This window comes from Theobroma cacao, chromosome 6 (genome assembly GCF_000208745.1).
Source record: "Theobroma cacao cultivar B97-61/B2 chromosome 6, Criollo_cocoa_genome_V2, whole genome shotgun sequence".
NCBI lineage: Eukaryota > Viridiplantae > Streptophyta > Magnoliopsida > Malvales > Malvaceae > Theobroma > Theobroma cacao.
In genome coordinates, this window is record NC_030855.1 from 22,012,938 (window position 1) to 22,039,350 (window position 26,413).

The window sequence follows — 26,413 nt, forward strand, 5'->3', positions numbered from 1 at the left end:
GGGGGGGGGGGGGGGGGGGGGTGGTGGGCTTCAATTCTTACTCTTGAAATTTCACTAATATACTGTTTTGATGTCAGAATAAGTCAGTTTGAATTAACGCACCTGTGCTTGTGAACAATTCCCAGGCTATTATTAATTTGATAAACCAGAAAGAACAAGATGCCCTTCAACATTGGGAAAAGTTTAGAGATGAAATGCAAGAACTGGCAAACGCACCAAGTTTCCAGGAAGAGGAGTTCCTTGTGTTTAAGAATGCTGTCCTTCATCTCAAAGAAGATATTAATGCTGCAAGACAACTCAAAAAACTGTGAAGTATACCAGGAGACTGCATGGCTCAATAAGCAATGCTGCTTCATTGATATTCCCCTCCCCTCCCTTCTTACAAGTGGTTTGATGACTTGGGTTTGCGACATTTTCTATTCTGCAGGGATGGGAAGGGAATCATATAATGGAGAGATTAAGTGTATAAAAGAGTGCTTATTGCACTTGATAAGATCAACCTGCTTATTCATTCTCTGGCTTGTAAGAAACTAATTTGCACAAATCAAATAAAAGAATAATAATATATATTCATCTGGAAGGAAACTTGAAGCTCCTGATTAGTCGATGCAGAACCTCAAAACATGAATTGGTATTGTTTTAATGCCTCTGAAATGCATAGCATATGGCTGGATCATCTTATTACTCACGGCTTGGGCCTTACTCTTCAGTTTTAATCTCTTTTTATATATATATAAATTGATTGCTAGGAGGAAAAAGTGACCAAATTCCCAAAACCAGCAAGAAACATTTGAAACAATTGCATGGTAATTTCTGGAAAAAAAAATAGAGGAGATAATGAAAAATTAAGAATTCTAACTGAATTTTTATAAAGTTAATTTATCTCGTTTGCATTGGCACTATTCCTCTTTTTTTATGCTAAATTTGTTAATATTGCTCAAAATTACTTATATTTAGCCATATATATAGTTTGCTTGGATTCTTGCCAATCCTTATCAGGCAAGGTCTATAACCAGAAAGGATATGACCCTGGAAAGTGGAAGCTCCGGCTCCATAATCCTATTAAAAATGATTATCTAAATAAAACCTGCTTATTTACTCTCACTTGTTATATATCTGAATGTATGCAGTAGGTTTTGGAAGCATAAACAAAATATAGGTGTGTAAAACTCTCTAAGAACTTGATGATAATCAAGGACTCTGCGAGTTTTTTGAAGTGTAATAAATAAATTATACTCTTTAGTTTCTTGGATTAAACAGAACACCCCAGCTGACCCCCGGCATTAAATTAGAATACCGCTTCAGAGCTAAATTTCCTGGTCCAAATTAAACTGCTTCTCTAACCCATTAATAGGGACTGGTATGAGGTTAAAGCATGAACTCCAGACCACTACGGGAGAAAGGAAAACATTGTCATGGTATATGTTTGTAATGCTGATGATCTGCAGCATGGTGGAAGCACCCTTGAGTCTGTCTGCTTCTGCTGATTTTCCTGTGTTTAGTGCACTGCTCATGTCGAGAACATATAGGAATTTTGATCTTGTGTATAGTGAATTGTTAATAGGGGTTATGGTTGCTGTGAGATATGGATAGGAAAGTTTCACCTCGATCTCATAGGCAACCTGATGAGGGAAGATTGTGATTTTTTGTAAGTATTGCTGTCACGACACCACGGATTGTGTTCCGATCAATTACTAGTATATGGCAGCAGGGACTTTTGCATGAGATTTAGTAATGAGCTCGTCCCTTGTAGGGTGGGCTACTCCGAAAATCTTATTAAAAAGCAGTTGAAAAGAGACGAGAGAAATCGGAAATGGCATTGAATAAAAGTGTAGGTCAGCTGCCTATTCTCGTGATTTTGAACTTTATAATACTGCGGTTCCCGATAAAGATAAATACAAACTAAAAGTAATCCAAATTCGGGTAAAGAACCACATGATTTTCAACTCGACTTACCTTTGGCTATGTCTATTGAAATTCACATTGAAATATTATTTTTTTAATATCAAATATCATATTTTAAGATATAATAAAAAATTTAAAATTAATTATAAATAATATTTATACATGTAAAATAAAAAAATTAAAAAAATATTCTTTTCTTAACAAAATTGAAAATTATAAAACCTAAACTAAAAAAGTTTATTTTTTTAATTTAAACTTTCAATATATTCCTTAATAATATAGATTTTTAAATAAAAGATATATTTTTTATATTAATTTATTAATTAAAAATTAAAAAATTTATCAATTTAATTTTTTTAGTATTTGAAATTCATAAAATATAATTTTTTATGTTACAATTAAAAAATAATAAAAAATATTTTTTTAATAATTAATGNTTTTATTAAAAATTAAAAAATATAATATTTTTTTAATAATTAATGAAAATTAAGTTTTAAAAAAAGTACATTAAAATAGATTTTTGATATTTAATTAAATACGATATAATTATAAATATGTATTATTTTTTATTAATATTTTATCTTATGATATTATTCCCGTATCATACGATAATAATTATTATGTTTTTAATGAAATTTAGATGTAAATCTCAAACCTCATCTTTCCCTTAAACTTCTCATTTGTAACAAATGGAAATAGTCCTGGAAAATCTAATTAAACTATGTAGTAAATTGAAAAACAACCCCTCTTTTCTCTTATTCTTGTTTTATTTTGGGGCTTAGTACAAGTTTATCATGATCTCAAACCATGAGATTATATACTTCGAAAAAAAAAAAGTTGAAATCGAAAAGAAGAAATGACAAGCGAGGTGCATGACGATATCAAATATCAAACGTAGTAGGGCATAGTTATCGCTTTATGGGGAAGGTAACGGCCACAACAACTCCTCTGTTCTTCCAATCAAAACTCCTCTGCATTTCTCTCCTGTATCTCTTCACCACCCTTTTACTTGCTATCTACCACTCTCTCTCCTCTACCAAATGCCTCTTCAGATCCTCTCCTTTCGATCCAATCCAAACGCCTTTCTTCTCTTACCCTCATTCCTATGGAGAACACAAGTATGCTATCCCCACTGACCGCTCTTTCTGCTCCTCCCCTGGTTTTTTCTCTGGTATGATGCCTTATCTCAGCTCTTTTTTGACGGTTTTTTTTTTCAATTTTCGTGTCATGATTTTTTGGTGATTTTAGACTAAAGGGTATTGGATTTTGTGATCAGATTATGGTGTGGTGGTGGATGAGATCAAAGATTTGTGTAAGAATTCTTCAGCATTTTGGCCCGTTCTGAGTTATGTACAGGGGAAAGGGGACAGTTTTGGTGGAAATTTGAGTACCCAGAAGAGAATTACGTATTTTAATCATTCCAATAATGGCGTGAAAGTCCCTTGTGGATTTTTGAAGAAGTTTCCAGTTAGTGCTTCTGGTTAGTTTTTCATCTGAATTCTCCAGAATTACAATTTAGACTCTCTTTTTTTTCCATTTTTTATTGTCAAGTTTAAATTATTGAAATGGTGAAAGATTACAAAGTTTACCTCTTTTTTTTTTCCTTTTTTAGCTCAAATTGAGACCTACGCTTTGAATTGTCATCCAGTTTTATTGTGAAAATCCTCAATCCTGTCTCACTTATTCTCAAAACTGATACCATAATCTAGCTATGTTTTGTTCTTATATGTTGTTATAGTTGATACTTCTTTTCTAAACTTATTCCTTTGTGGTGTAATTCAGACCGAATTGCCATGGAAAACTGCAATGGAGTTGTTGTAGTATCTGCAATCTTCAATGACCATGACAAAATCCGGCAACCGGTAGGCCTTGGATCCAAAACCCTAGAGAGCGTATGTTTCTTCATGCTCATAGACGATATAACTCTTAAAGGACTTTATAATCACAAATTGATCCCACAAAACTCACCTGACTATAAAGTCGGTGTTTGGAGAATTGTTAAAGTTTCTTCCAAGAAATTGTATGAGAATCCTGCAATGAACGGAGTGATACCAAAATACTTGGTTCATAGACTTTTCCCGAACTCCAAATTCAGCATTTGGATAGACGCGAAGCTGCAGCTAATGGTTGATCCATTGTTGTTGATACATTCCCTTGTTGTATCCACGAACGCGGACATGGCTATATCGAAGCATCCTTACTATATTCATACTATGGAAGAAGCTATGGCGACTGCAAGGTGGAAGAAATGGTCGGATGTTGATGCCTTGACGAGACAAATGGAGACGTACTGTGAAAATGGGTTGCAGCCATGGACTCCCAATAAGCTCCCCTATACCACAGGTAAAAATCTCATTAATTCACAGCGTCCTTCATACTTTATTTGATTGTTTCCTTGTGGTAATTTCTTTGATGATTTGCTTTTCAAAATACTGTTAGAAACCATTAGGTAAAAAAATGCCATCTTTCTCTGTTCATAATAGCAAAAAAGTCATTGAAATAACTCAAGCAGAAAGATGATTCCAGACCTAATTAAGATGGAACGAACATCACTTTGTTTCTTTCCACTAGTCAGTTTGAAAGAAGCGACAAAATTTATTAATTAGATTCTCACACTAAAGTTGTTCGTCTTGCTTTAATTATACACAAGCTGAGCTGTATGAAAATATTATATGTAACCTCTTCTTCTTCTTTAGAATTGTACTTACATAATGGTTTGATTAACTTCAACCAACAAATTCATTATTTTTCTAAGGTGAACAACATTAATTACAGTCCAAATACATAAAAATAATTATGCAGAAATCCCTTTTTAATGCGTGTTATGCTATATGATTATTAGAAATAATCATTATGCAAAAATTAGCACTGTGGCTTTTATTTTTTGATTATTTGGTATACCGACCTTATCATGTGCTTCAAGAAGAAGATCATGACTGCTTTGCGTAGCTTTGAAGTTCCTTGAAAGCACATCCATAATTCACTTGGATTAGTCTGTTTGAATTTTGACCTTCGAGATAATCCTTGAATTAGTTTACTCTATGACACCTATTTTCTTAAGGATTCTGGCGAAGTATTTATCTGAGGAAGACGAGAACGTCAAAAATAATCCCAAGAACACCTAATTTGACAGCGACTACAACACGTTCTTGCTGTGTGAGATGTATGCAGGGAGTTGGAGATATATTTAATGGTGGTCCCAGAAAAGATGCCAGGAAAGAAAGGTCTTAATCAACAATTAATTAATGGGGTCCCATAAGCATGTTAATTATGCTTCCTATCAAATAGAAATGCCGCTTTCAATATTGTTCAAGTGTGTAATTTTTACATGCAAGCGTAAAAATCCAAGATCTTTTTTTCTGAATCTGCATCTTAATATATTGATCTTGTCTTGTTTACTGTTAAGCACATAGCAATGAGGATTCTTATGTACTATCTTACAGATCTTTTCCTTTTTTATGTGGGTTGGCAGATGTACCAGATAGTGCATTAATCTTGAGGAAGCATGGATTGGGCAGCAATCTTTTCTCCTGCCTATTGTTCAATGAGTTGGAAGCATTCAACCCCAGGGACCAACTGGCCTTTGCCTACGTGAGAGATCGGATGAACCCAAAGCTCAAGTTGAACATGTTTGAGGTGGAAGTGTTCGAGCATATTGTAGTGGAATACAGGCACAACCTTAAAAAAATTGGGGACGAATCTGCTGGCTCTGGGACCAGACCCAAAGCCAAAAGGACCAAAAGGACAAGCCATGATTTCGATTTGAACGGCAGCAGCTGCCAGAAATATCTTTTGGAAATGTGGGGTGAATCCCATAGTTGATTTTGTCCGTAACTAAGGTGTCACACTTTGGAAAAAGAATATAGAAAAAAAGAAAGGGTCAAATACAAGGGAAAATGAAAACAAAACAAACTAACCAACCGAACGACATTTCACAGAGAAAGCTGACAAACAAAACAGGTTGGCAGGGTATATTTTATTTTTATGATATTTCGGCAGGGGGCAGTTGTATTATTCTTTGGAAGCTTTTCAGTTCAACCAAGGCGTTAAAATTAGAGTAAATTTGCACGTAGTAGTTTCAGTTGCTCCATCACCTTAATAGTATTATAACTAACTTGGGCTGCCATATTGAACTTGTGTTTCAACTAAATCAGTTACGCCTTTTTCGATTTGGGCTTTTAGAGCCAGCCTGACAAAATGGGATAGTCATCAAATGAATGCAGTTCGGTTTCAACCATCCCTCTCGGTAGTTCGGTGTCATTTTCTGCGGACAAAATCTTACAATTCATTTTTGAGAAATCCAACACAAATTATCAATTCCCTTCAATGAATGTGATGCAATTGAAGTACAACAGCTCGGATGTACCAACCTTTTCACGTGGAGGTTGAACTTTAGACGGAGGAATGATCGGTTTTAATCCACTCTTTTCACATGTTGCCACAAGTTCTTGGCTTTGGAGTACATCTAAAAATAGGTAAAAGGAAGGTTTGTTCTTTACTTTCCAATTCTTCGACTTATGCTTATTACTCTTTGTAGCCTTCTATTTAACAAGGAAATGAGCAAATGATTACATCGTAGAGTTAGTTAGAAATAAATATGGATCAAATTTCCCATTTCAATCAAGTCACACCAATTATTCAAAAAAGTATTAGTTAGAAATATATTATAAATGCAAATTAAATTAAAATTTATCACACATATATTTAAAACAGATAATAGTATTTAGATCTTAAAGTTGAATGAGTGATCGATCATGGGCAGAGCGTCCCACATGATCTCCAAAATTTTTAAATTTTTTTATATATTATATATATTTTTAATGATTCTCTCAAATTAATTTTTATTGAATAATTGTTATAAATAAAAAATAATAAAATGATCCTATCATAGTACAACAGCTCTTTAAAAATTTTAAAATTTTTTATTTATTATATATATTCCTCCAACCATTTGATGTAATTGGAGTTAGTATATTACTAGTTATCATAGCTTTCAAAACAAAAAAAAAAACTAGTTATCATAAAAATTTTAACCCAATTTGCTAAGTTTATCAAATTTGAAAAAATAAAAGTGAGTCTACTAACCCACACTTATTAAGTTTTAATATAAATCTAAGTTTATCATAACATATTATATTTTAACAATTCAAGTCAATAGTCTATCATAACATATTATATCTCAACAATTCAATCTAATAGCCCATAATTAATTAGCAATTCAAGAAGCAAATAGAATAAGAGCTTTTTCAAAAAGCTACACATTTTGTGTAGAACACACAAAGTAAAACCAATTCATTTGAGTTTGAAAAATTGCTCTCTTCCACTGTTGCATGCAAAAAGTGAGAAAAAATCATTTTATAATTTTGTTCAGTTATATATATATGACACCGTTATTACTATTAATATATATATATATCTTTGTATGTTTAATGTTTTGTAAATTTTATTTAAGTTTTTAGATGATCGAGAATTGAATTATACATAAAGTTATCTTTAATTATTTAGTGTTTTTTTTGTTTAACTCTTTTTAAAAATGCTTTAATTCCACCCTTGTGATGGACTAGTAACAAAAAGATTGGTTTTCTTTCTTTTCATTTACCAAATCTCCCGCATTCCTTGTGCCTCACAGCTCACAATTTTTCTTTATTTTTTTAATTTTTTTCCTTTAACCTCGTTTAACATAATTTCAATATTTAGTGAACATTCTTTAATACCGTCACGCTGTCTTCAATTAATCAATTTCTTTATGGAGTATACGAAAACAAAATCCTCACTCCAAAGATATCGATTCAAAAAAAAAAAACAATTATTATCGTTTCAAATAAAATTCAATCTCCAAAAGGAAAAAATTACTCAACCTTATATAAATAAATCGTCTGCTGATTCATGTTTGTTCCCGATCAACATAAAATAAAATCACACCCATTACATGTTTCGATGAAAAATAAATCATACAAATGTGCCCATCTTTACAAACGAAATAAAAAAGAAAAAGAAAAAAAAATCGTAAAATAAAAACTACCCTTTTAAACTCCGCAACCCTCGATCCCCCCCCAAAAGCGCCTATATAGAGTGACCTTGGACTCTTGAATTGCATTCCCACAAAAGAAGGAAAATGGCATTGCAGCAAATAGCAACTAACCGAGAAGCGGCTGAGATCTACCAAGGGGCGGCACTTTGCAAGCAAAAGTCCATGGAGCTCCTCGGCGAGTTCCATCTGCCCAAAGGGCTGATGCCTTTGGACAATCTTGTGGAGGTCGGGTACAACCGGACCACGGGGTTCGTCTGGCTGAAACAGCAGAAGAGCTTGGAGTACCGGTTCAAGGCCATTGGCAAAACCGTCTCGTATGAACCGGAGATGACGGCGTTCGTCGAGGATCGTCGGATGCGGAGGTTGACAGGTGTCAAAAGCAAGGAGCTACTGATCTGGGTTAGCGTTTCTGATATTTTTATTGATAAAAGTAATCCTAGCAAGATCACTTTTGCTAATTCCACGGGGCTGTCACGGAGTTTTCCGGTGGCGGCCTTTGAAGCTGAGGGAGAAGGGAGGAACTAAGGGGTTTATTATTGTTGTTTTTTATTTTTATTGAAATGTTGGAAATAATCATGTTTACCCAAAAATAATTTAATGAACATTTGGTTCAGTTTATTTTTATAAAAAAAATAATAATAATTATGTAAAATGATTGTGTGTTTGAGAAATGCTGAAAACGTGTTCATCAACTTTTTATTTTTGGGCGGTGTAACTCTTCAATCGTTCCAGGTATGAACACCTTGGGGTTGCATGTTATAAATGCCAACGTACCTATCAGACAGTACATTGATAAATAAGCCCAGGAAGTTCAGGAAATAAAGGGAAACAAAGTCGAAGAAGAGATGAGAAGAGCAGAAGGCTGGACAGGGAAGAAGGAATAAACTGTAATTAATTAAAGCTGTAATTAATTAGGCCCCTTTTTATCTTTCTTCTAGGTTAGCTGAAACACATGTGCCTATACTCTGTGTACCCTTGATTTTCATCATCAGAGAATGCACTGACATTCCTTCAAAGTTCGGCAACCAAACAAACAACGGCAGGTAGGTCTTACGAGGAGAAAATTTTTAACACGTCTACCGTTAGGATGATTTTTGTCCTGCATTCGAGATCAACCAAGGTGTTTGTATTTAATTAGTAGTATATTATTGAAATTACTGTCGTAAACTATAAATTGTACGTAAGGCATAAATATTGAGGTACACAAACATAGATAGCAGAAGCAACGTGTCAATAACACTGCGGCCGTCCAGTAGTGTAAACCACGCCCCTACCAGTTAATGGCCTTAACTCGCCATAAAAAAAAGTAGTCCTGTGTAAAAGTTAATTAATCTTGAGTTTTTTCTTAAAAAATAACTCTCGTATGAAGTGTTTTTGAAAATAATTTTTTTTTATAATTTTAATTATTTTTAATTCAAAAAAATTAATTTTAGATTAAAATTACTTTTAATGAAGTTAATTCATATGTTTAGGTTCAAGTTTCAAACCGACTCATATCTTTTGAATGTTTTTTATTAGACTATTCATTTCTGTAGTATTTCTTATTATAAAGAAAACCTTTAATCATTTTAAGCATCTTGGAGTGATTTTTTATATACGAAGAAAAATCTTTGAGCGTTTGAAGCATTTTTAAGCATTTGAAGCATTTTTAAGCATTTTGATGTGATTTTTAATATATAAAAAAAACTTTTGTGCATTTTGAGCATTTTGAGTATTTTTCATCAAATAGGTAAATTTATTAATTATGTTGTTAAATAGAATATAGTGTATTTTATTAAATGAAATTTAGTAGTTTTAGCGATTTTTAAGCATTGCGTAACTTATTTTTAAATATTGTATTACTAATTTTTAGACACTGAGTGATTGATTTTTATGTATTGTGTGATTAGTTGATATGACATCGCGTGACTGATTGATAGATATTGCGTGATTAGTTAGTAAGGTATTACGTGATTATGTTTTAAACATTGTCTGACTTAGGTATTACCTAAAAATCAGTCACGTAATATTTAAAAACTAATCACGTAATGCCTAAAAACCAGAGACATAATGATTAAGTCATGCAATGCCTAAAAATCAGTCTCATAATACCTAAAAATCGGTGATAATGCCTAAAAACTATTAATGCAATACTTAATAACTAATTGATTGGCCTGCTAGCAGTTAGGTTTAAGTTACCAAAATTATATAATATTTTAATTTACAGATATGTCTAATCAATTTTAAGCTTACTCGTAGTAAGGTTTAAGTTGTCAAAGTCATACAATATTCTAATTTACAGATATATCTAATTAATTTCAATCACTCAACTTTGGGGTTCTATGAATAAACTAATAAATCTAAGAATTTAAAACACGTACCTTGATATCATTTCTACGATTTGGGATGACGAGAAAGAGCTGGATAGCAAGATAAATAATATTTGGTAAGAAAGAGAAATCGAGATTTAATTTTAAAACTTTTGTGTGGATAACAAGATAGAGAAGACTGAAATTATTTTAATTTATTCGAAACTGTTTAATGAGTATTATTGTTAAGTCATGTTAAAAATTAGTTAAAAATAATTAAAATTATAATAAATAATATTTTTAAATTGAGTTTATCAACAGAGTTATTTTTCATAATTTCTTTATTAATTTTTTACTGATTAAAAACTAGGTTGCACGTGTTAGCTACCAATTTAGTAGAGAGGGAAAATTTCCGGCGCAGCTATCGGTGTTCCCTGTTTGTGGAAGTGGGTTAGTGAGGCATCTGTCCAAAAGTCTGTTGCGCTGCTATTCTGCTCTGTTGTTTAGTTGAATAAGAATTCTGTTGCATTGTCTGATTGGGTTGATCTGTCCTATCGTGCCTGCCTGCAGCTTGTTATAAGGCTTTAACGGAGCAGCTGGCCTGCCTCGTTCTCTTGGGTGACTTACTACACAGACTCTCTGTTATTTCTGAATGAGCTAATATTATCACGTTGCTTTACAAAAAAAAAAAATAATAATAAATTGCACTGCAGCTACCAGAAACCAGAAGCAATTTTAACCTGAGGCAGATTAGCATTGATTACTCGGAAAAAGTCTGCATTGTCCTCTTAAAAATAGACCTGATTCAGATTCTATAGTAGACAATGGAAAGCAATCCCTACCAGAATATTCAAGACTGTTAACTCAGCCACAAATATGTTTTACCCATGCATATGATATTCTAATTAAGTGGAGACAAACATTAATCTAGGCCACGTTCTTTAATCGCAGTGAGTAATTACCGGCAGAAAAGGGAAAAGAAAGTAAGAAACTACTGCAGTGGAAATTTCATTGGATCTAAATTAATTTAGATCATGATACAAGACAAGGTCACGGTAAAAAAAAGGAAAACAGATATAGGCATCAAACTGACTGATCAGATAATGTCTATATATTTGCCTGGAATATTTTGAGAATTGCAGTCATATGAATGATAATCTCAAATTAAAACTCAAACTTCTTCCGACTCTGTTTAAAAAAAAAAAAAACTTAAAAATTCCGTAGCAGCTGCTGCTCGGGCCTAGATTGGGCTTCCGGGAAAATACTTTGTCAAACAGATGTAGGACGAGGCTACACTACAAGCTTAGATGCCTTAACCGTGCTCACCTAAACATCATAAAGGTTTTGGGGACTATTCTATGACATTAATTAAAAAAAATACAGAGAGGCTAGGATCTTGATTATAGAAAAAAATAATAAGAAAAAGGAAACAGTGAAAATTTCATTGCCAAGCAATATAAAAGGCCCCCCAATTTTGCAGTCATTTCCACAAGAAACTCAGGGCCTCAATATGGCATCATCGAAAGTTACAGAGAGTCACAGAGAGAATGCTGAGATTTATTATGGCGAAGATATTTGCAAGCAAAAATGTTTAGAGCTGTTAGAGGAGATCTCTCTTCCCAAAGGCATCATACCTGTAGAAATTGTGGAGTTTGGACGTGACCGATCAACTGGCTTTGTCTGGATGAAGCTGAAGAGCAAGAAAGAGCACAAATTCAAGCGCATTAATAAGGTAGTCTCCTATGATACTGAGATCACCTTTTTTGCAGAGAATGGTCGCGTTAAAAAACTGACAGGCATCAAGAGTAAGGAGCTGCTTATTTGGGTCAGCATTTCTGACATGTTCATCGAAGATCCTTCTTCTGGCAAGATTTTCTTTGCTGTTCGCAGTGGCGTAAGAGCGCGTTTCCCTATTTCAGCTTTTGAGCTAGAAGAGGACAAGAAAAACAGTACCGACTCAAAGCATACAACCTAGGATTCTCAGAAGTGGTGTGAGACAGGTATGGATTTGGGTGGGACAGGTTCCATATCTTACTGTACTTTATATCTGGTTGCTATGAAGATTCTAAGACTTGCAGTCTTTGATTTTTCAGCAACCAAAGAAGCATGAATAAAATCACTTTATCTACTTTTGAATTTAATTTGACTGCTTAGTTTCCAAATAACAATAAATAAATTTTAGCTCACGGTTTAAAACCAATCCTTCAGTTCCTTTAATCAAATTTATCTTTCTTCTCGGTATTCCACGGCAAAAATTGTTTTTCTCTGCGAGGAAACTACACTTGCCGTGGGCCAAGATATGAATCTCCGCCCACAAGTTGGTGTGGTGTAGGCTGGGATTGAACATACTATTGTTGAAACTCAAGTCCGATTCTAGCAAATCTAAAATGATATATATTGATATTATTATCTATTTAAAACACAATTAAATATAACTATAAAAACATATTTTGTCACAATTACAAGTTCGTGAGAGATGGTCTTGTAGATGGATTGTTTTTCCCTTTTAGGTACTACGGTAACTAAGGGATAAATTTCCTCAAATTCTGCAAGAGTTACGGATAAAACCTTGACTCTTGGCTCAGCCCAGGAACACATTTAGCAAAGAATATAATAACTCAAAATTTTCTTAATAAACTTGGAACGTTTAACTAGTATTTAACGGCAAAATTAGAAAAACTGTCATGAGTTGTAGATCTGATCAGTTCTCGACCTCCCTTTTCCCCTTCTAAAAGTTTAACAAGCTGAAGATGTAGTTAATGTGTTTAAATTTCCAAGGATTAGAGAGTTAGGTTCAGAGGACCAAACCCCCTGGGAACGATGATTTCCAGGCTTTACTACTGTAGCTAGGTAACATTTTAGCAAGACAGGTGTACCTTTTGTTGGCACGCTCTATTATATAATGAAGCCGACAAAAACCCATCTCCATGAAAAAGCTATTGGTTTTTAATTTGAAGAACAAATATCATCATGATCGTCGAAAGATAAAAATTCTAGCTTAATATAATCAAATTAATTAATTTGTTCCTTCAAAGAAAAATTAATGGACATGAAATAAGACTTCTATATATATTCTTTGGCATACAAATTCTCTAGCTAGCTAGGTTGATTTATATGAGTTCAAACAATTGCTAGGAAAGAAAACCTATATTTCCCACTTCATGCATGGAGTGCACGCTACGAAAAAGCTCCTTCTCCATGAGACAAGAGCCCTGCAAACGATGCAAATCCACATGCCTCCTTCCAATTTTCTCGGCTTATATGAGTAATGGAAAACATACTTCCATGTCAAAGTAACAGACATCTTAGTCGTAGAATTGGGATATCTAGACCGGTGGCCAATTAATTTATGCTGGCTATTAGGTTCTTTTCAGAGTTCAGATTGAATTTGACAAATGACATGTTGAAAGTCAAAAGGAAATACCTTTTTTTTTTGCCCAAAAAAGGCAGTACTGTCACTTAAAGCACTCGAATCTTGAACATGTATCTTGCTGTAACTGGCATTTTTTTCTCCATTGTTGGATTTGTAGGCATTATTTGAAACCAAGCTCTTATTTCTCAAGAGTTTAGTCCAAATATAAGTCATTTACTTGATCATTTTCACCCAAAGCTAACTTTTTCACTTGCAAAATGTAACACATAACAAGTTGATTTTTGGTATCTTCTTATCGAGATTGAACTTTTTTCTTTGCTTTTTACATAATATAGTCTGATACATTTTAAATGAGAAAGAAAGGTAGCATATAGAAACTATTGCAGCTTTTATCTTACGTTTCCCATATTTTTTTCGGAATGAGAATATATATCAAAGCAAATATTCAAAAAAAAAAAAAAAAACAGAGAAAAAGCATATATTCTGATACTCATATATATCAGAAAATAGTTAACCAAGTATGCAAATAAAATAAAATAAAATCCCTAGCCATGTTACACTGTATATTATCCCTGAACGGAACAGGGTTTTATATGCAATGAGAATGCATGGAATACAGAGGCAAAAATTAACAGAAGGAATTTCAGAACTCTAATACTATATATCTATGTACTATTTCCACTTTTATTATATGTCCCTCATTACAAGATCGATGTATAGCTTTCTCGATTGAATATCAAGACCTCAAAGCAAAAAGGAGATGAAGAAAGATTCAAAAACAAGGTGAAAAGCACAACAAAAATCCACTTGCACTAACCATGTATCTTTATATCTGCTCAGTTTCAGATGAAACATCTTGAGATGGTTACCGAGCTCTAGGGTTTTGCAGCGGAGAGGCCACAGAAAAGGACAACCGAAGAGTCGGGCTTGTCATTGTGGCATGGAGATGAACCCGAAGGAGGGACAAAACCCTTGGGAAGCATCACAGAGAAAGGCCTGGCTTTGAAGTGCTTCTTGCTGGTCTTTCTTCTGCTCATCTTCCTCTTTCTCTTCTTGTCGAATTCTTGCTTGTTCAAGAAGAAGGGCGTGGTGTTCTTGATGTCCAACACTTGGTAGGCGGGTGCAGGTTGGTTGGAAGGAGTATTCTTGGGTAGCATTTCATTGCATGAGGCAGGGCAAGCGAAGGAGACGATGAGGAAGACAAAAAGGATGAGAAGCAAAGCGAAGAAATGCTTCAAGGTTTGATTGAAACCCATCATCAGAGTTAACGCTTTGGGTTGTGATGCATTAGTATTGAGCAAAGAAAAATGGGAATAAGGTCAATCCCTGAGATCTGAAAACCGTTAATCCCAAGGGGTTTGTTTCTGCATTTTAAGAGAGAATTAAGAGAGTTCGAGGAAGGTGCAGGCGTGAAGCCGTGGAGGTAGGCGTCAAGGTGTAAAGCCTTATTTTTTTTAGTACTGGGGCCAAAGAATTTACTACAATTAGAATTTGGGCTCTGATTTCTATTTGCCTCACTGGGATTAAAGCTATGGTTATAGTAGGCGGACTTTGGTACTTAAGACCAATATCAATTATGGGTTAGAAACTTAAAATATTTTGTCAATAGCTTTAACAATTATCGTTAATTATAATTAAGATCTTAATTGCAAGCATCCATCTTTCTGTTTGGAAGATATATTTCCTCTACATTACAAAATTTCTCATATGCAACAAAATTTAATGGGTGAAGTGGAACTATTCCTCTACATTGCATTATGATTTAAACTGTTGAACTTATGTAAGTACATATTAAGAATTGCTAAGCTTTGATGATTCCTCTATCATGATGAAATGGGATTTCATTTTCTTTTGTTTTCAAGTTCTTCTTTGCCTCTTGGAAGAAAAGGATGTAGATTTTTAAAGAACAAAAAACAATTTTTTTCTTTTTTTATTATGTTTAATAAAGTAAAGGGAAATTTGTATCATTATCAGAGGAGAAAATAAAAAATAATTGAGTGTTAAAGCATTAAATTTTTACGAAATAAATTTAGTTATTAATTACAAACAATGCAACATATCTTTTTTGTTTTTGGGTAGATGGGGTTGGAGTAAAAATAAAATTTAATAATAATGGTTTTATTAGTAAATCAAATTATCTGATTCCATCGATGAAACTCTATCAAAAATTAATTTACCAACCAAATTAGGATACAGTAATTTGTCAAATTAAATAAAAAGATCGCTAAAGAATTTGTATTTACTTTAAATTCAAATTATTTTTTAATGGTCTGATTAGTGGTGCCAGTCGTTAAAAACCTTTGAAACTGCGCGAAACTTCTTCTAACGTTCCCTGACGGACATCAAACGTGCCCAGAGGTGGAGGGACAAATTAATTCCCATCTCTCTCTCTCTCTCCCCTTAAAACGCACGGCACGACCATCCTCCATTGACTTGTAAAGCAGGTAGCAATCTTCATTCCCAGGATAGCGGACGATTCCCGCGACACTCGACCTTCCCCGCCCAAAATTATTTTCCCTCGCTTTCTCGCACTTTCTCTCTCATTTTCTTTTGCCCGTTAAATTTCCCGATCTACTAGTCGGGAGAACTCTGCCTCTGCCTCTACTGCTAATTTAAAAGGAAATAAACAAATAGATCACAGTTTTTTCAAGCATGTCGAAATCGCTTCCTTATTCGATGAAAGATGTTCACTATGATAACGCCAAGTTCCGTCACCGATCTTTCTTCAAGGTATCAGATCTCCCTCCCTTAAGCTCTTTTTTTTCCCCTACTTCTCTGGATTTGACTCTTTTTTAATTTATCTCGTTTCTTAATCGCATTTCATTTCTTTTGGCTTTTGATTTTCCTGCATTATAATTCTCCATTTTTTTATGGAAGTGAATTGGAATTTGTTCTTTTTAAGTTGAAATTGCCTTAGAGGATGCTAATGACAAATTAATACATTATCGTTGCGGATCTGTATAACGATGTAATTTAAATGTGAAAACACGATTATATCGAGGAAAGCGATCAGAATGCAAGGGAAGAAATACTAGAAACGATTAGTAAGGAAATTGGAGCGCAGAAAATTAAAGAAATTCCAGGTCATTTGAGAAAAACTCAAGGAGTCTGATTTAAGTCCTGTTAAGCTTGACAGCCCGGCTAGCTTTAAAGTAATGTGGTTTTGAACTTAAGTGTGTGGATAATGCCGCATATTCAGTTCTACAAATTCATTTTTCTCATCACTTAATTGCTTGATGTATGACTTATGACTCTAATTTGGTGTATGGAGCATTCTAATTGTTACTCTTTGTAAGTGTAGTCACTCGTAAGTATCAACACCGAGAGTCTTTTGCTGAATTGCCTAATGTGTTCATGGTGGAACAAATGACTAAAATTTCTAACAAGACTGCTAAAGATTCAGCAATCCTAGGTTATTTCTTTCATTTTTAAGTAGTCTGCATTATTTGGAACGTTTATTTATCATGCTTAACAGTTTATTTTGCAATAGGGGTTTAATTTGAATGCATTCTCAATTCTTCATACTATTCCAGGTGATCACTCAGAACCTACTTACTAGTAACATGAAGCGCGAATGTGTAAGTTGTAGTACAGGGAAGTTTCTGGGGTTATTAATGATCTTTGGCTTAGCGTATCTAATGTTGACTCATGAAAATAGCAGAGATTCTGTTTCTGATGGATTAGGAAAAGGTATTAGGACAAATGAAGAACATAAGGTAGTTACTGATGTTGGCATTAGATTTAAAAAGCTTTTCAGAAGAGCACCCAGGCTTCCTCCTCGATTATCTCCAGATGAAAAAGTTAGTTACAGTAATTTTACTGGTAAACCCATTAAGCCTAATGTAGAAGCAAAATGGAATGCTAGGCAACAAAATGTAAAGGAGGCTTTCACCCATGCATGGTCTGGCTATAAAAAGTTTGCAATGGGTTATGATGAGCTTATGCCAGTGAGCCAGCATGGAGTTGATGGGCTAGGAGGTCTAGGTGCTACTGTTGTAGATGCTCTTGATACTGCCATGATAATGGGTCTAGATGAAGTTGTTTCCGAAGCAGGCTCATGGATTGAGTCGCACCTTTTAGAAAGGATTAGTCAGAAAGGGCAAGTTAATTTATTTGAAACTACAATACGTGTTTTGGGTGGTCTATTGAGTGCATATCATTTGAGTGGGGTGGACCAAGGCGTGAACTCAGCACACAAGGGGCCAAAACCTACTATTTATCTAGACATTGCAAAACACTTGGCCAATCGTCTGCTGTCTGCTTTTACTTCCAGTCCAACTGCCATTCCTTTCAGTGATGTCATGCTACATGATTCCTCAGCTCATCCAGCTCCTGATGGACTGAGTAGTACTTCAGAAGTTTCTAGTTTACAGCTTGAGTTCAATTACCTCAGTGCAATTTCTGGTGATCCAAAGTATAGCACAGAAGCAATGAAGGTTTTGGCTCATTTCAAGACTCTCCCAAAGGTTGAAGGACTAGTTCCTATCTACATCAGGTATGTTTCTTTGGCTGCAAGAATGCCATCAATCCCAAGCCATTATTACTTTTAAAATCCATGTCTTTCTTTATTTCTTTCTTGGATTTCTTTTGCTGGGATGATTGATTTTAGTCATCAAACACATCTGAAAATAATGTCATAACAAGGTTTTTGTCTGTTTCCTTTTTTTGGATGTTCAAAACATGCTGGATCGCTTTTGGCATTTTGTTGTCACACCTTTTCTTCTACAAATTTCGTGTTTGGCTAGAGCTGTGTGATAGACCAAAATCAGCAGGACTTTTTCACGCTTTTTGAATTTAGATATACTTGTCATTTACTTGACCTTCATCACGGGATATAGAATGAAAGTTCTAATTCTTTGGTCTTTGTGATTGACTGGATAAGATATTAGGTTCAGAACACGACATAATAGGTTGTTTGAAATAATTTTCGGCTTTTAGTTATCTGATAGCAGTTCTTTTTCCTTATCGACTCTAGTATAGCCTAGGTACAATTTATATTACTGGGAGATCTTTTCTCAGTTATTTAATTGGATGCTTATCTATTCAGAAGCAACTCGATGATAGAGGGCAAACAGTTTTTCAGGCCATATGTGCTGAACTTATCATAACAGATGTAGAAAGAAGATTTCTTTGTTAGCTGTGAATGATTTATAAGATCATGTAAGAAGAGCCTGGCTTGATAATTTCCCTTTTAATGATTGTGTTATCTCTTTTATGACGTCCACAAAATGTGAACAACTTGAATACTTTAAGATTGTTCAAATGATAAATCTTACCTATTCTTGTATGTACAAATTACCATTTTCTTTGGACAAAAATGATTGAATGATGTCAATATGCTTTATCAGCCATTTATATCATTTTTATAGTTATCATCATAGTTATTTATTTATGATTATCTAGTCCTAATACCACCTTGGTACTAAATGCAGCCCTCATTCTGGTGAGTATTTACTTATTTGCTCTTGATTATCTTGCTATATAATGCAGCCCTCATTCTGGTGAATTTAGTGGAGAAAATATTAGACTGGGATCTCGAGGTGATAGCTATTATGAGTATCTAATCAAAGTGTGGCTTCAGCTACGAGCTATTCAGGATGGTAATTTCACATATCTATATGATATGTATGAGGAAGCAATGAGGGGTGTTAGACACTTGCTTGTTCAGAAATCAATTCCAAATGAATTGGTTTTTGTGGGGGAATTGCCTTATGGATCCAAAGGTTCTTTCAGTCCAAAAATGGATCACCTGGTATGTGGTGCTTTCTCAATCCTTAAGTTTTAAGGAATACCCTGCTAACTGGAGATTTTCAGTGCTCCTTTTTAGGTGATAGATGTTAAATTTACCCTCGTCCTGCCATCCTACTATTTAAGTGTTATAATCTTTTTGAGGTTAAGCTGCCACATGATGTGTATCTAGGATATAAGATCTAGGTATATTTGCTTGAGAATATGGGGACACTTCTTTTCTTTTGTTCCTCATTTTCATGAAAGAAGTATGTATTATTGTGTTAAGCAAATTTGGACTTTGGTCTCCACATATCAAATATTATGAAATTCATTTCAGAATGTTACTTTCTTTTTCAATTCCTCCTATATCTTCCAGAACAACCCAATGTCCTTTAATATTTATTTGAGAGAAATTTTCCTCAGATAATATAATGTGTCTTTGGGGTGCTGCTGCACCGCAGCTTCTTCATGAGACAAATTTCATACATGTAGCATGTAACGCTATTAAGCATATTGAAAGTAGCAACTTAATTGCTCTGTGCTGTGTGGTAACCTCTTCCAATTTTCTGTGGGCAATTTTAACCAACCAGATGAAACAGAAGTGCAGGCTGCAAAGAACTTTGATCTTTACCAAATTTTCTTCGGTGGTTATGATCCTTAAGTTAAATTTTTGCTGTGTCATACAATTTGGCATTTGCCTACTGACAAGTTTTACTGCTGGGGAGCTTAGATTGTGAAAATTTTCTGTTAAGAATTGCACATATCTGATATCCTTAGATACATAAATGTGAAGCCTGCTCTTTGAATTTTCTTTGGGTCTATCCCATGGGTTCGACAAGAGGTTTCCTTCTTCCATTTCATAAACCCTCAAATCAATGATGAAGCAAAATTTGATTCTGTTTCCTTGGCACCAAAACTTATTGGCTTTACCATCAAAACTAGAGAATTAGCTCACACCTTCAAAGCAGTATTCTTTGGATCATGGATTGTTTCTTTTCAAAACTATGATGCTGTGTGGTGCAAAGAAGCAGTTAGTGAGTGGAAGAGTTCCTCCCACCAGAGTGTTTCTATTCTATTACAGCTGTAGCTGTTTACCCAAATGAATGCATAAGTTATATTTCTGTATTTATCATTGACTCTCATGAAAGCATTTCTCTGTTGTTGGATCTAAGAGAGTACTTTTCATTGATATGAAAGTATTTTTACTGTCCTTACCAGGTGTGTTTTTTGCCTGGTACTCTTGCGCTTGGTGCCACTAAAGGCATCACAAAGGAGAAAGCTATGAAGGACAACCTTCTTACATTTGAAGATCTACAAAACTTGAAACTTGCAGAAGATTTAGCCAAGACATGTTTTGAGATGTATTCAGTAACTTCCACTGGTTTGGCTCCTGAAATTGCATACTTCCATACTGAGGTTGGTTGGTTCTGCTTAACTTGTTTCTTTAAAGCAGTATAGGATCAAGTAAATGTACACGTGCACTAAAATGGCTCATATTTTCTTCTTCTTCAATTTAAGACCTGTCCTTTTTTTGTTTGCATATTATATGAATATGAAAAGTAACGATCTGCTGAGTTGTTCTGATTTAAACAGGAATATTTTGAAGATGGTCTTGATGGTGGAAATAAGAGTTCAGAATATGTAAATGACATAATAATCAAGCGTGCTGACCGTCACAATTTATTGCGTCCTGAAACTGTTGAATCCTTGTTTGTATTGTATCGTATCACTCAAGACCAAAAGTATACTCTTGTTGCTCTTTAGTTTCTATTCTCTCTCTTCTCTTATTAAGTTCCATATTTATAGAGTGCACATGTGTACAACCTTTTCTTTTTCTATTTTTTTCTAAGACAATGCATTGCAGATATCGTGAATGGGGTTGGCAGATTTTTGAGTCATTTGAGAAATACACAAAGGTGGATTCTGGTGGATACACTTCTTTAGATGATGTCACCACGCTTCCTCCTCAAAGAAGGGACAAGATGGAGACATTTTTCCTTGGTGAAACGTTGAAGTACTTGTACTTGCTTTTTGGGGATAGCTCTGTTATGCCGTTGGATAAATATGTTTTTAACACAGAAGCTCATCCTTTCCCGATTAAAGATGCTATTTAAAGGGTGGCACTAATGTGAAGGGAAGCATGTAAAAGCTTAATGTCTCATGGCCTGGGCACAGAATCCACTCTACTTTGACATGGTTTAGTAGTCTGAAGGCAGTCCATGTCTGCTTGACCAGGACCCCAGGTTACCAATGCGGTGGCTTAACTTTATATGTGTTCAACACATCAATGAGTTTATCTGCACTTAGACGCCTACAAAAAGAAATGTCATGATGGCATTTACCTGGCCCACCTAATCATGACAGGAGTGTAACATGTATTTGTTCTGATAGACATTTTGGGAGGTTATGTATGGATGGGGTTTGCCCTCCAAAAATATTGAGTGAACTATGATCATATGTAATTGACTTCTCTGATTTAACAGTATTATTGCAATTTTGAGTCCCAAATCAACCGATTCTGTTATATTTTTGGTTATTATTTCATTATCATTGGCGTTGCCTAAAGGTTACAAATTGTCTGCATCTATACATAATTGGCATTTTATTATCATCTGGTCACATTGAAATCTACATTTTCATCTTCATCTTGAAGGAGAAACAGGTTATCACCATCTCGAATGACGTTTATATCATCTATTTCTGCATTCTCAGCATTAATGACCTTTGTAAACGTGTAGCCTCCAAACTTTTCCCCTGCAGTTTCACAAGGTTGCAGAATGAGAAATGAATAAAGCAAAAGCAGGTAAAGATAACTGAAGTGGTTTTTTTATTACTGTTCATGGTTTAAAAATCCCTTCTTATTTTTTGTCCTTTTTCTTTTCTTTAATCTATTTGAATTCTAGTTACATTTGAAGTTGATTTATGATTGTTTTCCCCATATGTTTAGGTTTATTTTCAAGTGCTCTTTTCTGGGCAGACTTACCAGCCATTCTGAGCAGCCCTTGTATTGAATCAGGTAGGAGTATCAACTTTCCAAGCTGTGTACTTGATGTACTGCTGCTTTGAAACTGCATGTGAATAGTAACTCTTGTCTTGGTTGGTGTTATAACCTCTCTATAACTGGGTAAACTGAAGAAATTTTGGGCCCCACTTCTATATTTGCTTTGACTATTCTTGGTGTCATCTGCTGTTTCTGGCCCAATAACCTCTATCCTATGTTCATCTAATTTCCTTCTGTTTTCATAACTCAGTAAGAGCTCATGTATGCTCTTGTTTCCCTGCTGTTCTGCCAATGCTTTCGGCGTCCATCCTCTTGCATCTGGTTTATTTACACTTGCTCCTCCTTCAAGCAAAATCTTAACCATTTCAATATGCCCCTTGCGAACGGCATCATTGACAGCTGTTTGGCCATCCTCTGTTGTTGAAATTCTGCACATTGGAGATCTACCAGTTTGACTCTCCTCTATAGCCTCTGATCCCAGGATATCCATGTCTATTGCTTCTTTCTTTGATGCATATCTCTCTGGCTGATCTTTAAATCCAGCACTCAAACAGCTTACTCCCATAGCTCCTCCCCCAAGCCTTTCATTGTGGATCAAACCTGGATCTAAGTTGGGCTGGTCAAAGCTGCTGCTCTCTAGCGCGTTCAAATTCTGCAAGAAGAAACCATCACTTATTGTTGTTATGACAATAAGTGTTTCCTCACTCTAGAAGTTGTCTAATAAAATATTTACCATGAAAAGATTATGCATTATAACTCGTCCATCTTCCATATTTACTTGTACGGTGTTCATCAATGAAGTTCCATTCAGACGTAGTATTTGACAAAGCTCAGTGGTCCGAACTGTGTATGGCTGTGGCCTATAACATAGAACTCCAATCTCCCCAAACATATCCCCTGCGGCTACCTTTCCTATAACCTGTACATCACATGTGGGCATGTAAAATTTTTTGTTGTGCTGTTAATTTACCTTAAAGAAGAATATTATTGATGTTAAAATAATATCTCATACCCGATTATGCCCATCGGCATGGGAGAGTAAGTTCTGTAATTAGGAATCAACCAATCACCAAATCAATGTCAGAAATTGGCATTGTTTGGTTTACATATTCTGCAGAAAATCAAAAGAAGCCTACTTACAACTGCTCCTGAGACAAGTATGTAAAGATCTGTTGGGGCTTCATTCTGCAGAATGACATCTTCTCTGGGTGGGAAATACTCAGCCTCCATTTCTGAAACCTTTAATGGAGTAGTGAATTTCATTAGCATCTTTTGAAAATGAAATTCAAAGTCAAAGTGAGGTATGTGTACCATTGCTGCAAACTACACCAAAACTTTGTGGATCTCTCCACAGCTCTGGCCTTTTTATTTAAGATAATATTTTAGCTTAAAAAGAGAACAACAGATGAAGAATGATATGGACAAATATAGTTAGCCATGTGAAGTATTACCAGCTGAAAGAGGAAGTCATGAGAAACCCCTTGGAAGAGATAGACTTTCTGCACAATGTGGAAGAAGAGATGCTGTGCAATGCTTGAGCGAATTGCTTTTGGCAAACTATTTAGGGTCTCTTGTTGCTTCAATCCTTCTGTTCTGAATCTTAAGCATATGTGTGATAACATTTGATCTTGTATGTTGGTGGGCAACTGATTTCGTGTCACAAATTCAGAAGCAGCTCTGACTGTATCCCTCTGTAGCACCAAAGAAGTAAACGTTTTTTGTCATTAGCACTCCCAGGCTAGAGATGACATCCTTGTCAAAAGAAAATACTGTTGAATCTGAAGAAGGGCCTGGAAGCTTGTAATGCTCAAATCAGCTACAACAAAAGACTGAGCATTCATACTTGATTTGTAATGTCATACAATGGGCAAGTAATCTTGACATTACCTTTCAGCTGGTTTTTACCTTGAACTTTTTCATATAAACTTGTCAAATTGTGGGGTAGATACAATCTCTTACGAGAATGAACTTTTTCTACAACAAATGGTGGGGTTATGATAGTACCAGTGATTGTGACAGGTGATTTCTTTTGGTCCTTATAGAACCTATTTTATATGTTAGTTCTCCTGGCAGGTTAGTGATGATTTCAAACATCTTGTAAGCTGTAAGGGAACTTACAAAATTACGGGTCCGACTTGTCCAGTGAACTACCAGGTTTGTCATGTTCCCGATGAGGTAAGCCGTTAATCCCAAATTAAACAACATGTAAAAAATATCAAATAGCATCTCTCTTGGATTCTCAGCATGCAAGTCCCCATAACCAGTTGTAGTGAGCGTTGTAATGGACCAGTAAATTGAAGTCACATATCTGTCCCAGAGGCTGTAATTTTTGAAATTTGGGTATACTGCACCAATCCAGGTTTTCGAAGGATCAGGGTATCTATCTGCAATCAGATAGTTAAAGCATCCGGCACAATGTACAGCAAACAGGGTCACCTGAAATCAAGCCGAGAGGAAAACAACTCGTTTTTCAAATGACAACTGAGTCTATATTTCTGATAGAGGTGAGATTAAATAGGAAGTTTCAATGGCTTACAGAAATGAGCTTGGTGCACCGCGTCCAGAAGTAGTTGAAACGGATGTCTTTCTCGAGTCTGAAGGAAAGCAAAACTGTAAGTAAATTTTGTGGTTCTCCCATTGTAACAGTTTTAAAATTTGAAGAAAATAGAAGCTTGATTTGAATCTGGTAATAAACCTTGCAAACAGGGAGCTGACTCGTCTCAGACGCCAGAGTCTGAGCATGTTGAGTAGCCTGAGCCAGAGTTCACTGCCATTATCTGTGAGCAGGATGCTGAGATACTGAAATGGGACAGTGGAACAAACATCGAAAGCAAACCAGGTGGATATGTACCTGATGTTGGAGCATCATACGAAGAAAGCTCATTAATTGCTTGAATAGTAGATAAACATTTTTCATTCTTAGTTGAAGAGAGCTTTGTGATCAAATGTTGCAAAATCTTATTTACCTGATGGCAATCTTCTTGGGATCATCAACAAGGAGATAAGATTGGCTGTCGAGGTATGCAACAAAGAAGGTGAGTATGATGTCAATAGCAAAGAAGCCATTGACAATGTTGTCAACAATGAAAAGTGCATCTTTCTTGTAAGTTAGGAATGCGAACTCGAATGGACAGATCCAGGCAGAGTAAATGACTAGAACAACCAGCCACATCTCCCAAGCCCTGTAATAAGGAATAGGACATAAGGAGCAGCTTTGATAAATTGAAAGAATTATTTGAGTAAACCATGGCCATGGTAATCACCTATAATGAGGGTTGAAAGGGGAAATTATGTATTTACGTAGCTTGGTCGCCTGGTTAATTCTGGCCCCAAGTGATGGAAGGAGATCACTTGAGAAGAAACTGCCATGAATATCACTGCCCATTTGAAATTCATCAATACAGAACCGTTGGAAGAAGTTTTTGGTGCAGGACAATGACATCTTAGTTGTTTGAATCCTCAAGGGTACAGCTAACAATAGAGGCTGTTAAACTTATGGCAGGGTCAAGTCTCAAAGGAATGGTTATATATAGCAAGCTTGTGAAGAGGGACACGGGATTAGGTTTCCTTTATGTAACCTTTATCTCAGTTTGCTCCTGACATGTTTAAAATGAATGTGCAAGCTTAAGCAACTAATACGTCACTAAGAGTGGAAGTGAAAGTAGGAGAAGGCTGGGTCAAATTTTCCATCTCGTTTGGACTAGAATGATAAACAAGTTACAAGAAAAACATGACAAGAGGCAGGGGAAAGACCACGAAAATGGAAAGCACTGGAAGTGGCAGACATTGGGTTGCAGCAATGCAGTTGCCAGTTGCAGCAATGAAGAAATTTCTGGGAGAAAGAAAAGGATGGGAGAGAAAGAGAGAAAAGAGGAGAGAGAAAGAGAGAGAGACTTGAATGAATGAAGGTAATGGCAACAGTAATGGTGCTTCTGCTGGTGAAATGCTGCAGCTGGTGGTTGTGGGAGCTCCATCATCAAAGCATGTGAAGGTGTATTTGATATATAGACAAGCCTTTTTTTGTTTTTTTGCTAGGACGGATTTTAGTGAAATTTTTTTTTTGTGTTTTCACTTCAGAATCCAGA

The 26,413-nt window shown here is 35.2% G+C and overlaps 7 protein-coding genes across 7 annotated transcripts in view; 5 read left to right on the forward strand and 2 right to left on the reverse strand.

The window, feature by feature from the left end:
- Positions 1 to 591, forward strand: part of LOC18596504 — a 2,192-nt gene extending 1,601 nt beyond the window's left edge. Inside the window, exon 4 of the mRNA XM_007025021.2 lies at positions 126 to 591. Within this exon, the coding sequence (XP_007025083.2) occupies positions 126 to 311 (186 nt within the window). The 3' untranslated portion in view covers positions 312 to 591. The remainder of the gene's footprint in view (positions 1 to 125) is intronic.
- Positions 2,705 to 6,031, forward strand: LOC18596505. Its single transcript, XM_007025022.2, has 4 exons — positions 2,705 to 3,076; positions 3,182 to 3,385; positions 3,688 to 4,248; positions 5,378 to 6,031. Exons 1-4 carry the CDS (start codon positions 2,824 to 2,826, stop codon positions 5,725 to 5,727), a joined length of 1,368 nt encoding a protein of 455 aa, XP_007025084.2. The 5' UTR covers positions 2,705 to 2,823; the 3' UTR covers positions 5,728 to 6,031.
- LOC18596506 lies at positions 7,973 to 8,616 on the forward strand. The gene has a single exon (XM_007025023.2). The coding sequence runs from the start codon at positions 8,021 to 8,023 to the stop codon at positions 8,459 to 8,461; it is 441 nt and encodes a 146-aa protein (XP_007025085.1). The 5' UTR covers positions 7,973 to 8,020; the 3' UTR covers positions 8,462 to 8,616.
- Positions 11,622 to 12,370, forward strand: LOC18596507. Its single transcript, XM_007025024.2, has one exon. It carries the CDS (start codon positions 11,735 to 11,737, stop codon positions 12,197 to 12,199), a length of 465 nt encoding a protein of 154 aa, XP_007025086.2. The 5' UTR covers positions 11,622 to 11,734; the 3' UTR covers positions 12,200 to 12,370.
- LOC18596508 lies at positions 14,130 to 15,196 on the reverse strand. The gene has a single exon (XM_018123002.1). It carries the CDS (start codon positions 14,854 to 14,856, stop codon positions 14,473 to 14,475), a length of 384 nt encoding a protein of 127 aa, XP_017978491.1. The 5' UTR covers positions 14,857 to 15,196; the 3' UTR covers positions 14,130 to 14,472.
- Positions 15,922 to 21,835, forward strand: LOC18596509 (mannosyl-oligosaccharide 1,2-alpha-mannosidase MNS3). The gene is made up of 6 exons (XM_007025026.2): positions 15,922 to 16,327; positions 17,131 to 18,092; positions 19,088 to 19,349; positions 20,546 to 20,743; positions 20,921 to 21,069; positions 21,192 to 21,835. Exons 1-6 carry the CDS (start codon positions 16,250 to 16,252, stop codon positions 21,439 to 21,441), a joined length of 1,899 nt encoding a protein of 632 aa, XP_007025088.1. The 5' UTR covers positions 15,922 to 16,249; the 3' UTR covers positions 21,442 to 21,835.
- On the reverse strand, positions 21,913 to 26,179 carry LOC18596510 (potassium channel KAT1). The gene is made up of 11 exons (XM_018123425.1): positions 25,592 to 26,179; positions 25,295 to 25,510; positions 25,024 to 25,179; positions 24,865 to 24,922; positions 24,447 to 24,764; positions 23,780 to 24,019; positions 23,469 to 23,567; positions 23,341 to 23,373; positions 23,062 to 23,247; positions 22,311 to 22,980; positions 21,913 to 22,081 (listed from the first exon to the last, which is right to left on the reverse strand). Exons 1-11 carry the CDS (start codon positions 25,768 to 25,770, stop codon positions 21,936 to 21,938), a joined length of 2,301 nt encoding a protein of 766 aa, XP_017978914.1. The 5' UTR covers positions 25,771 to 26,179; the 3' UTR covers positions 21,913 to 21,935.